Source organism: Danio aesculapii, chromosome 11 (genome assembly GCF_903798145.1).
Source record: "Danio aesculapii chromosome 11, fDanAes4.1, whole genome shotgun sequence".
Lineage (NCBI taxonomy): Eukaryota > Metazoa > Chordata > Actinopteri > Cypriniformes > Danionidae > Danio > Danio aesculapii.
The window spans coordinates 3,727,538-3,741,182 of record NC_079445.1 but is presented as its reverse complement, the minus strand read 5'-3'; the positions used below and the strand labels follow the sequence as shown (position 1 = coordinate 3,741,182).

At 38.9% G+C, this 13,645-nt stretch overlaps 1 protein-coding gene across 1 annotated transcript; it reads left to right on the top strand.

Annotated features, from left to right (window-relative positions):
• The first annotated feature begins 3,897 nt into the window (after window positions 1-3,897).
• On the top strand, window positions 3,898-5,616 carry camk2n1 (calcium/calmodulin dependent protein kinase II inhibitor 1). The gene is made up of 2 exons (XM_056468265.1): window positions 3,898-4,409; window positions 4,659-5,616. Exons 1-2 carry the CDS (start codon window positions 4,241-4,243, stop codon window positions 4,718-4,720), a joined length of 231 nt encoding a protein of 76 aa, XP_056324240.1. The 5' UTR covers window positions 3,898-4,240; the 3' UTR covers window positions 4,721-5,616.
• The last annotated feature ends 8,029 nt before the right edge of the window (window positions 5,617-13,645 follow it).

Below are 13,645 nucleotides of genomic sequence, written 5' to 3'. Positions count from 1 at the left end.
TTTCAGATTTTACCACATTCTCACCCTGCTATTTACTTGTTATTCAAGGGCATGTTTTAATATCTGTTTGGACAAACAGTGACTATAATAAACCAATCCAGGCTAATTCTGATTACGTACCCCTATATATATTTCTGGAGAGTGCGAATACATCCCAGGAGGTAAGCTTTTTTGCAGTTTTTGTTTTTGTGAATCCACCAGAGGCTGCTGTGTATGCTTTCTCAGATCTCTAATTTATCTCGCGAGTGTCATTCACGCCTGCTGTTCTTACAGTACGTAAATCCCCCAGAGGCTGCTGTTGACTTACTGTCTGACTGATTGACCGACTGATCCAACCTCCTCCTTCCCTAAACCCAACCAACAGTCCAACAGTGTTTTCAAAAGCAATGCAGAAAAAGAAAAGCCCTCGTCTGATTTTCACCACGTTTTTAGATTTTACCACATTCACCCCCCCCCCCCCCCCTTTTTTTTTTCCCGGTTGAAAATGCTTTCCCAGTCGGCCCCTGATAGAGCAGCCTGATCTTATGAGAAAACGTAAGTATTTTACGTTTTGGCAGTTTAGTGGCGAATTCAGTCGTACGAAATTGTACGATTTTAAAGAGGAGGCGTGGCACCCAACCCCACCCCTAAACCGGGAGGAGCAAATCGCAAATCGTACTAAATTGTACAAATTAGATCGTACGAATTCATACGAATTAGCCACTAAATCTAAAAGTTACGAATTTGGTGTAAGATTGTGTTGGATAGAGAGAATCAAACTTGCGTGAGCAAAAGACGCCAAATGTAAAAAGCCCCTAACGTCTTTATTCTGGGATAACCACTGTAAATTAATACACTTGCAAGTAAATTTTAGCCCCCTTAAGCAATATTTTTTTGATTGTCAACAGAACATACCACAATGACTTGCCTAATTAACCTAGTTAAGCCTTTAAATGTCACCTTCACATGACATTTTTAGTGTGATTATATCAGGAATTTTGTAGAAAATTTCATAAACTTAAAATAAAAGCTTAAAATCTACACGATTATTCACTCACACGTGTGATTTAAGCTAAAGTTCAATATTCATAATCTCATAAATCTTTGTTTATCAATGAAACATGGAAGCTTTTTATCCAATAGCTTGGATATTATCAATAGTTTTGATAATTCATTTGCAGGTTTGAATCAACGTGATTCTTGAGATTTTTGGGAGACAACTTAACTGTTTTATGTTCAATCAACTTAAATTTGGAAAAACAATTAAGTTAACTTAATCAATTTGTGTTGGGACAACATGAAGGAATTGTGTGGAATTTATTACAGTGAAGGATTTGCGTCATGATTTTGTGTTACCAAGGCGTGTGGAGTGTTTTAGTACATCACGTCACATTTAAGTTTCATTAAATCAGCATTTTGTAGAAAATTTTATTTAAAAGAAAATAAATAAATATTCAAAAGAAATACGTTACATCTACACAACTGCACGATCATTAGCTCACAAGCGTGATTTAAGCAGAAATTAAATAATCTCATGAATCTTCTTTTTATCAATGACACATAGAAGCTTTCAATTCCAATAGCTTGGATATTATCAATAGTAATGATCATTCATTCGCAGGTTTAGCTCATAGAGATTTTTAACAAGGATTTACGTCATAATTTTGTGTTTTATAGGATTAAGGACATTGTTTTAGTACACATCACATGACATTTTAGCGTCATTGTGTCAGGAATTTTGTAGAAAAAGTCATAAACTTAAAATAAATGCATAAAATCAACATGAATACACCAATATTCGCTCACAAGTAATTTAAGCAACAATTCAATATTCATAATCTCATAAATCTTTGTTTATCAATGACACATGGAAGCTTTTGGTTCCAATAGCTTGGATATTATCAATATGAAATGATAATTCATTCACGGATTTGGATCAGAGAGATTTTTTAACAAGGATTTACGTCATGATTTTGGGTTTTCAAGGCGTGAGGATATTGTTTTAGTACACATAACGTGACATTTTAGTGTCATTACATCAGCAATTTTGTAGAAAGTTTCATAAATTTAAATTCAAGAGTTCCCACTTAGATATGCTTGGCGTTTAAAGCAGGTTTGGCATGCTGTCCCGGGAGAGAACCCTGAGCTCGGAGATATTTGAGCCCAGGGCTCCCGCCCGGTCGATAAGCATATCAGGAGATCCAAGATCAGGTAGGTCTCGAGAGCTTCCCCTTTAGAAAAGGGAGGAAAAGGAGGAGATGGGGTGGAAGGGGGGATTCTTCCAAACGAAGTTAGAAACAGTAGGGAGAAAATGATCCATTTATAGTAAACTAGGATCACTCTGATTGGATTATTGCTGATTACAGATGAGCGGCCAGACGTGCTCAATCATATCACGTGCTCCTCTCGAAATTAGTTTATGAAACTTCACATAAATGCATAAAATGAACATGAATATGAACATGAACTTAAAATAAACGCGTAAAATCTACACAAATAAGTGAAGTTTTCAAACTAATTTCGAGAGGAGCACGTGATATGATTGACTGCAGCTGGCCACTCATCTACATTCACTAGTTAGCCAATCAGATTAACCCCAACTCACTATAAGTAGCCTAGCTAGAACTACTCTCTTATCTTCGTTTTCCGAAGAAACCCCCCATCCACTCCTTCTCCTCCTTTTTTCTTTTACCACGGGGAGCTCTCGAGAACCACCTGATCTCGTACTTCCCTCATATGCTCTATGGACCAGGCGGGAGCCCTGGGCTCACCTATCTCCGAGCACAGGATTCTCTCCCGGGACAGCATGCCAAACTTGCTAACAGTTGTCAAGCAATATCTAAGTGTGAACTCTTGAAATTATTATTAGCTCACAAGTGTGGTTTAAATATGTTCATAATTTCATAAATCTTTGTTTATCAGTGACACATGGAAGCTTTTGATTCCAATAGCTTGGATATTATCAATATGGTACGATAATTAATTCGCAGATTTGGGAGAGATTTTAACAAGGATTTACGTCATGATTTTGTCTTTTCAAGGTGTGAGGGCAGTGCTTTAGTACATCACGTGACATTTTATAGTTTTGATAATTCATTTGCAGAGTTGAATCAACACGATTCTTGAGATTTTTGGCAGGGAAACTTAAGTGTTTTATGTTGAATCAACTTAATTTTGTAAAAACAATTAGGGTAACTTAATCGATATGTGTTGGGTCATGAAATTGTGTTTTCAAGGTGCTAAACAGTATTTTAGCACATCACGTGACATTTTTAGTGTCATTATATCAGCAATTTTGTAAAAAATTGTATAAACCTAAAATAAATGCATAAAATCAACATGAATACATGATTATTTGCTCACAAGTGTGACTTAAGCAACAATTAAATATTCATAATCTCATAAATCTTTGTTTATCAATGACACATGAAAGCTTTTGATTAAAATAGCTTGGATATTATCAATATGATATGATAATTCATTCGCAGACTTGAATCAACACAATTGTTTGTATTTTGGGGGGACAACCTAATTGTTTTATGTTCAATCAACTTAAATTTGTAAAAACAATTAAGTTAACTTAATCAATATGTGTTGGGACAACATGAAGGAATTGTGTGGAAGCCAGCATTTATTACAGTGATGGATTTACGTCATGATGTTGTGTTTTTAAGGCATGAGGACAGTGTTTTAGTACACATAACATCACATTTTAGTGTCATTAAATCAGAAATTTTGTGAAAATTTTTATTTTTAAAAATTAAATAAACATAGACACGACCATTAGCTCACACAAGTGATTTAAGCAATCAATCTTTATTTATCAATGACACATATGGAAGCTTTCGATTCCAATAGCTTTGGAAATTTCCCAAGATTAATATTGGCGAAAGCTGCACTGACAGAGCTGGGGAGGAAGCCCGCGCCTCAGTGACGTTCATTCTCCATCAGGGATCTTTGTTTTGCATCGCTTCCCGATTTGCATTTGTTTCTCAGGTTTTCCATCCGACGCTCCAGCCGCCGAAAGCCCCGCGCGCGCGCAAAGGCGCATTCCTCCGCGAGCTCGCGTCCGTTCACGTCTACAGAATCGGGAAAATTTGGAATAACCACGAGCTGACAGGAGGGAAATTACATGTATTCGCCCCGCGTCCCAGACATCACCATCCACTCGCGGAGACACGTGCGGTAGAGGTAAACAGCCGAGAGATCCGCCTGGACAAACCCCGATCCATTCAGCAGCAGATATACTGTAGCGTACAGCATGTCGGATGTATTGCCGTACAACGAGGACAAAATGACACATTATGGCAACGACGGCGACGAGGAACACCTTTCCTTCACCTGCCGCCTCCAAGACACCAACAACTTTTTCGGTGGCAACCAGAATAAGCGACCACCGAAGCTTGGGCAGATCGGGAGAAGCAAAAGAGGTAGGAGACTGAGCCTTTTTGGTTTATTAATATAATTATTAGTATTACGCCAATACAAAAGGATCCATATTGCGTTTGATAATGTGGTGAAAATACGCGATATAATCAGCTTGATGTATTGCGCCATTTCGGCTGTATTAAAATTCATGGCAACATGGAATCTCCATCTTTGTGGCAGCGCGCAGCGAGAGACAATAGCTGCTCCCTGAGATGGTTTCTCATCATTCAACCATGTCTGTTCATTTACAGTGGAGGAAGACAACGATGGCGAAGGGCTGGACAAGAGCACAGAAAAGTCCTCATCGGCGTGAAGGAACCCAAAGACTCTCTGATGTGTACATCCAAAGACTCTCTCTTCCCAAGCACTCCACGCATTCCCCCCAATTCTCTCCATTGTCCAGGGTTTACATTGTGATGGACTGAATCAACCTGGCGGTCCGGAAGATTATGGCCCAGCAGGGGCTTTGAAGGAATACTGTGTTTTCCAAACTACTCTCCGAGATATGTGCAATGACAGGGTTTGGTCTCATTAAGCAGCAGACCGGGCTCTAATGTAGTCTTTTCCTTTTGGTTTCTAATGAAGCAATTCGATAGACTGAGCAAAGCATATACCATTAACACCCAACCAGTATCTTCCCACTTGTAGCTTACTGGTGGTGTTAATGGTATTCTAGCAACGTCGACCCTTTTCTTCCATGGTGGACCTTCAAAGAGGCTCCACCGCGTATGTAAAAACAAAAAAAAGCTATTTATTAAATCTTTGGATACCTATTTTGCAGTGTTGAAGGTTGAGCAAACGTTTTATATATAGAGAACGACGCCGATGACGAGATACATTAGATTAATGTTTTGTATGTAGCTAAACTGTGATTCTCGTGATCCGTTTCATTTCATTCATTTGATGTTTGATCTGGAATGTCAGTTTGAGGACCTTATTATCATAAAAAAAGCAGCATATTTACTGTAGATGTGCCAAATTATCCTGAGGGAAACATATATCGCTGTGCTTTCTTGGTGTGCACAGGTTTATGAATATTCGGTGGTCATGTTTACAGGGCTCTTTCATACTTGTGATGTATTCTAGTCATGCATGACGAAACCTTAAGACCTCAAGAACGTCTTCTTGAAACATATAAATATATATAACGTATTTATCTCACAGAACATTTCTACAGAATATCTGTTATAATAAAGATTTGGAGAAACAGCTTGATTCTTGAGTCTCTAATGCTCCGTTTAGCCCTGGTTAAATCTGTGCGTGTGCACAAATCCAGGGGACGTGACATTTAACGCCACTGCCACAAGCTTTAAATGATTCATGGTCAGGGATGAGCATTGTCAAAGCGCACCGTTTGTAAATCCAGTCCGCTAGGATCTGAGGAAATCACGTGGCATGTCAGAGCAAATATGATCTGCAAACTGTACGAGTGAGTTTCCCAGAGCATCTCCTGGACCTTAAAACACAGGCTGGATGGGCTGCCATGGCAACAGAAATTTCCAACCCCTCCTTCTGAAATTTCCATTGTGTCCACTAGGGAAACAACAAAAACAGAGGATCTGGCAACGTGAATTGCATCTGTCCTGAAGTATTATTTGGCTGCGTTCATAAACTGATGTGGATTTAGATCGCTTGCTTGTTTTTAATTCTTGGCTGATTTATCGCTTTATCACTTTGTAGTGCCCACTCACCCACTCAGCATATGGGTTGTTGATAAATAGGCAGCATAAAGGCAATATTCATAGAAAGAAATGTTATATTTACAGTTAACAAGATAACAAGAAGTTTACATTTACTCTAAAAAAAGGAACATAGCCATTTTAAAAAAATGTCAGATAGTAAATCTTAAACGTTTACTATTTTAGGTCCGTTAGGATTACATAAATCATTTACATTTGGTAAAAGCCAGAATAATGAGAGAATTTTTATTTTTTGAGAATGTTTTCATTAATTTCTAGACAGTCAAAAGTTACAGACATTTCCTTGGTATTTGTTTTAGCTTCACTTTTAAACTGTATAACTTTGGTCAAATATTTTGGCCATCCTTCCACAAGCTTCTCACAACAGTTTGCAGGAATTTTGGCCTGTTCCTCTTGACAGAATTGGTGTAACTGAGTCAGATTTGTTGGCTGTCTTGCTCGCACAAGCTTTTTCAACTCTGCCCACAAATTTTCTATAGGATTGAGATCAGGGCTTTGTGATGGCCACTCCAAAACATTCACTCTGCTGTCCTTAAAGCACATTTAAACTAATTTAGCAGTATGTTTAGGGTCATGGTCTGTTTGAAAGACCCATTTGTGGCCAAGTTTTAATTTTCTGTCTGATGTCTTGCTTCAGTATTTCTACATCATGTTCTTTCTTCATGATGCCATCTATGCTGTGAAGTGGACCAGTCCCTCCTGCAGCAAAACAGCCCCACAACATGATACTGCCTCCCCTATACTTCACAGTTGGGATGGTGTTCCTAGGCTTGTAAGCTTTCCCCTTTGTCCTCCAAATGTAACACTGGTCATTATGGCCAAACCGTTCAATCTTAGTTCCATCAGACCACAGCACATGTCTCCAAAAATTATTCCTTTTCCCAGTGTAATTCAGCTAATTATAATCTGGCTTTATTGTTGATCTGGCTTGATTTTCCCATGTTGTCACACAAGGAAGCAGTGTGTTTGAGGTTTCCCTTAAATACTATTCTACAGTTGTGCCTCCAATTAACTCAAATGTTGTCAATTAGCCAATCAGAAACTTCCAAAACCTTGACACCATCATCTGAGTTTTTTCAGAGGCAGAATAATTTTATTGTATGTACACTTGACTTTCAAGAAAAGCTTTAACAATTTCTCAAAAAATATCTCTCTCATTACTCTGCTATTAAGCAGAACAGAAACACATGTGATAATCCTAACTTACCTAAAATGGCGACACGGTGGCGCAGTAGGTAGTGCTGTCGCCTCACAGGAAGAAGGTCGCTGGTTCGAGCCTCGGCTGGGTCAGTTGGCGTTTCTGTGTGGTTTGCATGTTCTCCCTGCCTTCGTGTGGTCCTCCGGGTGCTCCGGTTTCCCCCACAGTCCAAAGACATGCAGTACAGGTGAATTGGGTAGGCTAAATTGTATGTAGTGTATGCGTGTGAATGAGTGTGTATGGATGTTTCCCAAAGATGGGTTGCAGCTGGAAGGGCATCCGCTGTGTAAAACATATGCTGGATAAGCTGGCGGTTCATTCTGCTGTGACAACCCCAGATTAATAAAGGGATTAAGCCGAAAAGAAAATGAATGAATGAATAAATGAAGTGACAGCTCGCGGACCTTTATTTCAGAGAGTATACCCAATTCACCTGCACCACATGTCCTTGGACTGTGGGGGAAACCAGAGCACCCGGAGCAAACCCACGTGAACGCTGGGAGAACATGCAAACTCCACACAGAAACGCCAACTGACCCAGCCAAGACTAGAACCAGCGACCTTCTTGATGTGAGACGACAGCACTACCTACTGCACCACCGTGTCGCCTTACGGACAATTTAGTTCATCCAATTCACCTATAGTGTATGTGTTTGGACTGTGGGGGAAACCGGAGCACCCGGAGGACACCCACACCAACACGGGGAGAACATGCAAACTCCACACAGAAATGCCAACTGGTCTAGCCAGGACTTGAACCAGTGACGTTCTTGCTGTGAGGCGATAGTGCTAACCACTCAGCCACCATGCCACAACAAACAAACAAAAATGTACCTTTTAAAAAGGTACCACCCCAGAGACAGATTTTGCACCTTTGTTTCTGAGATGGATGAAAAAAGATTGCTGTTTACTAAAATAGTGTAGTAAAGTTAGAACTGAGGTATTTATTCATGATTTTATGATTTTCTTTGGATTTACACAATGCTCAAGACGGTCACACCATAGGACAGTTTTGAGATTTGCCTCAAATATGTAACAAATAACAATAACAGCAGATTTTTTTTTATAACAGAAGGTCCATGAAAGACAGGGCCAGTGGCGCAATGGATAACGCATCTGACTACGGATCAGATCATTCTAGAGGGTGACACAGTGGCGCAGTAGGTAGTGCTGTCACCTCACAGCAAGACGGTCGCTGGTTCAAGCCTCGGCTGGGTCAGTTGGCGTTTCTGTGTGGAGTTTGCATGTTCTCCCTGCGTTCGCGTAGGTTTCCTCCGGGTGCTCCGGTTTCCTCCGGGTGCTCCGGTTTCCCCCACAGTCCAAAGACATGCAGTACAGGTGAATTGGGTAGGCTAAATTGTCCATAGTGTATGAATGTAAGTGAGTGTTTATGGATGTTTCCTAGAGATGGGTTGCAGCTGAAAGGGCATCCGGTGCGCAAAACATGTGCTGGATAAGTTGGCGGTTCACTCCACTGTGGTGACCCCGGATTAATAAAGAGACCAAGCCAAAAAGAAAATGAATGAATGTGGTCCATGAAAGACAATGAAATGTTTAATCATTGGCTCCATTTTAAATTAAAACAACACTAATTATATTTATTTTTTTCATGGATGACTGTGAAAATGCAACTTCAACAACATACAGTTTCAAATATTTCCCAAATGATTTTAACAGAGCAAAATTTTCACAGTATTTCCTGTAATATTTTTTCTTCTGGAGAAAGTCTTTGTTTTATTTCGGCTAGAATAAAAGCAGTTTTTCATTTTCAAAACATTTTAAGGTCAATATTATTAGCCCCCTTAAGCAATATTGTTTTCGATTGTCTACAGAACAAACCACTGTTATACAATGACTTGCCTAATTACCCTAATTAACCTAGCTAAGCCTTTAATGTCACTTTAAGCTGAATACTAGCATCTTTAAAAATATATATAGTCAATTATTATGTACTGTCATCATTACAAAGATAAAATAAATCAGTTATTAGAAATTAGTTATTAAAACTATTATATTTAGAAATTTGTTGACAAAATCTTCTCTCCATTAAACTGAAATTAGGGAAAACAAATATACAGGAGGGCTAATCATTCTGTATATTCCAAAATCAGCATCCTAAAAGCCACCCGAGCACACTCCATCCAATTGGAGACAAAGAGACGTTTCCTAAAAAGCAAAAGCGCAGTCCGAGTTGTGCTATCAGACCGTGACATCATGCGTTTAAAAAGTGTCAGGCAACACCAAGGAATTCAGCTAAATAATGTTAGCTGGCGTCAGGACGCATTATGTAATGCACAAGGGAAGTCTGCGCTCGGCGGTACAGGCTGTATGGTGCTGGCTTTGCTGGAGACATGCAAATCATCTGCTATTTGCATTCTGCTCCTGTGTTGTGCTTTTGTTCCAGCGAGGGCCCTGGGTTTCATGGGAGCCCCGACCAACACCATATATGACTCACGGAGATGGATGCCTGCAGCGGCTACACCAGCAGAATAGGCAAATTCTGTGGCGCTTTTCGAAAAGTCCTGCGGAAAAGAGACTTCGCTTGCTGGAGGGTGAAAACTATCTGGAATGTTTGTTTTACTTACGTAGACTGATCAAAGACTGCTGAAACCAAGTCATGTTACTTTATTCATCATCATTTGGTGGTGCAAAAATCGGGATTTTAAGCATTGCAGTCAGAGATTGGAGACTCAAAACGACTCTAATAGAAGAAGGAAATTGATATTTGATTGAATAAAACTTCATGTAAAAAATGACATGTATTTTAAAATCTATTTATACTAAATTCATGAAAATTTAGCATAAATGGATAAATTAAATACTTAAAATAAACACTATAGTTTGGTTCATTTCATAAAACTATATATAAACACTCATGGGCACTTTATTAGGTACACCTGTCCAACTACTCGTTAACGCACATTTCTAATCAGGTCAGAGGAGAATGGCCAGACTGGTTCCAGCTGATAAAAAGGCAACAGTTACTCAAATAAGCACTCGTTACAACCAAGGTCAGAAGAGCATCTCTGAACACACAACACGTCCAACCTTGAGGCGGATGGGCTACAGCAGCAGAAGACCACACCCGGTGCCACTCCTGTCAGCTAAGAACAGGAAACTGAGACTACAATTCACACAGGCTCACCAAAACTGGACAATAGAAGATTGGAGAAATGTTGCCTGGTCTAATGAGTCTCGATTTCTGCTGCGACATTCAGATGGCGTCAGCAACATGAAAGCATGGATCCATCCTGCCCTGTATCAACGGTTCAGGGTGGTGGTGGTGGTGTAATGTTGTGGGGGATATTTTCTTGGCACACTTTGAGCCCATTAGTACCAATTGAGCATCGTGTCAACACCACAGCCTACCTGAGTATTGTTGCTGACCATGTCCATCCCTTTATGACCACAGTGTACCCATCTTCTGATGGCTACTTCCAGCAGGATAACGCACCATGTCATAAGGAACGAAACATCTCAGACTGGTTTCTTGAACATGACAATGAGTTCACTGTAGTCAAATGGCCTCCACAGTCACCAGATCTCAATCCAATAGAGCAGGAGATTCGCATCATGGATGTGCAGCCGACAAATCTGCAGCAACTGCGTGATGCTATCATTTCAATATGGACCAAAATCTCTGAGGAATATTTCCAGTATCTTGTTGAATCTACATTACAAAGGATTAAGGCAGTTCTGAAGGCAAAAGGGTACAACCCTGTACTGGTAAGGTGTACCTAATAAAGTGGCCGGTGTGTGTGTGTGTGTGTATATATATATATATATATATATATATATATATATATATATATATATATATATATATATATATATATATATATATATCAGGCTTGACTGCATATATTATAATACAGGCAATTTTATAGTACAGGCAATTATAATGTATATAATTTATTCTCTTTCTTTCTCTACATATATATATAAAATAACAAGTAATAAAGTATAATGTAATATTAAGTAATAAGTAAACATTTAAATATACATATTTTTTGATTTTTTAAAACATTTTAAATACTAAATGCTTTAAATACTATATGTTTGTTAAATTTTTCTTTATATTTAATTTTTTTATTTTATATTTACTCAAATTAGATTTTTATATAATTAATAAATAAATAATTAAATATAATATAAATATATATATAAATAAATGTAAATACACATAATATATATATACCTCCCGTTCCACCACATCCCAAAGGTGCTCTATTGGATTGAGATCTGGTGATTGTGAAGGCCATTTGAGTACAGTAAACTCATTGTCATGTTCAAGAAACGAGTCTGAGATGATTTGCGCTTTATGACATGGTGCATCTCATCTCATGTGTGTATTTATATTTATATCTAATTAATGTACTGTTTCAAACATTTTATTGCCAAAATATACATAATAGCAATATACATAATATACATACAAGGATTTCTATATATTTATGTATTTATTTTGCAAAATATCTACAACAAATAGTTTAAATATACAAAATGATACATAAATTGAATGATATAATCAGAAATATAGTGTCTACGTGTCCTTACATTGCCAAATGTCCCCACAAGTATAGCAATACCAGTCGATTTTGACCTTGTGGGGACATTTGTTTTGGTCCCCGAGAAGGAAACAGCTCACAAACCACACAGTAGTAAAAATGCTAATTGTTTCCAGTGAGGGTTGAGCTTAGGGGTAGGGTTAGAATATACAGTCTGAACAGTCTAAAAATCATTATGTCAATGAGAAGTCCCCTAAAAGATAGCTGTACAAGTGCACGCGTGTGTGTTTGGATTATTTTTGAGGTTTTGTTGGGAGTCTGAGTCGGAGCGGCTCACTCAGTATGTTCTCCATGCACACACACACACACACACACACACACACAGTTGGCTGACTGGACTGTTTCCATGGTTACCATTACAGGTTTCTGCTCTCTTCGCTACTGCAGAGTCGTCAGTGAAAGTGAACAAGAAGCTTTCAGAGAGTGATTTTTTTGGTGCAGAGGCTTCAAAAGAAAGCATTCGCACACCTTTATAACAAGTGTACCAAGCATTTATGTTCCAATGTCAATAATCAAAAATAAAAAATTCAAAAAGCCACTGGAAATGAGAAATATGATGGCAGATATGATGTAACGGAGCTAATTAAAATATCAAAAATCACACTGCGCTCCTCTGATTGGCTTTCCCGCTGAGGCATGATGTAACCGCATTGTGTGTTTCAGAGAGGTTTTGAAGAAAAGCATTTAAAATGCATCAGGCGTCCGCAGCTAAACACACACCCTTAACAAATGTTCCACCGCAGAAGCAATACTAGAGGTCACTTCAGCAGCTATTACATGGAGATCGCTTTCAGAACGGCCTCTTTGTCTCTCGGTGGCACGCAGCGAATGTGTAAAAGCCCTAGGCAACATGGCTGGTAACTGTGTAAGTCAAGCTCTTGAATAAAATATGTTGGCCCAGATGGAAATCCACCATTGGTCGCCGGATTAAACCAACAAGATCCGAACGAACCGTTGGGTTGCTTTTAAAGATAAAGCGCTCGGAGCATTTAAACCTCAAGGGTCAATCAAAACACTACATATTGTGCTAGTTCCCATAGTATTAAAAGTTCTTCAGATGATTTATACTGCTTAATCAGCATAATACATACAGTTGAAGTCAAAATGTTGCTCATTCTGAATATGTAGCCCTGTATACATTTCTGGTAATCGCGAATTATGTAGCCAGAAGTGCGTATGACTGCATTTTGTCTTTAAAACGAATGCTAGTGGGGGTTGACGCCATTCCTTTTCACGCTTACCACCCACATACCTCAGTATGGATGGTTTTCACGCTGTTACCAGTTTGCCCAGTAGCTCACCATGTACCTCAGCGGACTTGAGATGCAGAGAGGAGTTGACCATGATGACGGGGTTTGAGTCTGGTGAAGAACGGTTCCAGAAAGCAGGTAAAACAAAAACAGAAGCCAAAATATAAAATAAACAAGTAAATAACAGGGTGAGAATGTGGTCAAATCGGAAAATGTGAATAAAAAAACAGGCTGCCGCGTGGGCTTTTATTTTTTTAGATTGCTTTTTAAAACTGGTGGTTAGGTTTAGGGAAGGCGGCTGGCAGGTCAAACGGTACTTTTGAAAACACTATCGGTTGGGTTTAGGGAAGGAGGAGGGTGGGTCAATCGATCAGTCAGTCAATCGATCAGTCAGTCAGTCGACAGCGGCCTCTGGTGGATTTTCGTGAGGCACGAATGACAAGACTTTTGTCAGGTTATGTATTCAATACAATTCAAATGTATTTGTATTATAATTATTGTTTAAAGCAGCTTTACAAAAGG

Bases quoted from the DNA above. Each gene is read 5' to 3' on its own strand.
- camk2n1 (XM_056468265.1), top strand. From the start codon at position 4,241: ATGTCGGATGTATTGCCGTACAACGAGGACAAAATGACACATTATGGC. The intron at 4,410-4,658 runs GTAGGAGACTGA...GTTCATTTACAG, and splicing joins GATCGGGAGAAGCAAAAGAG to TGGAGGAAGACAACGATGGC.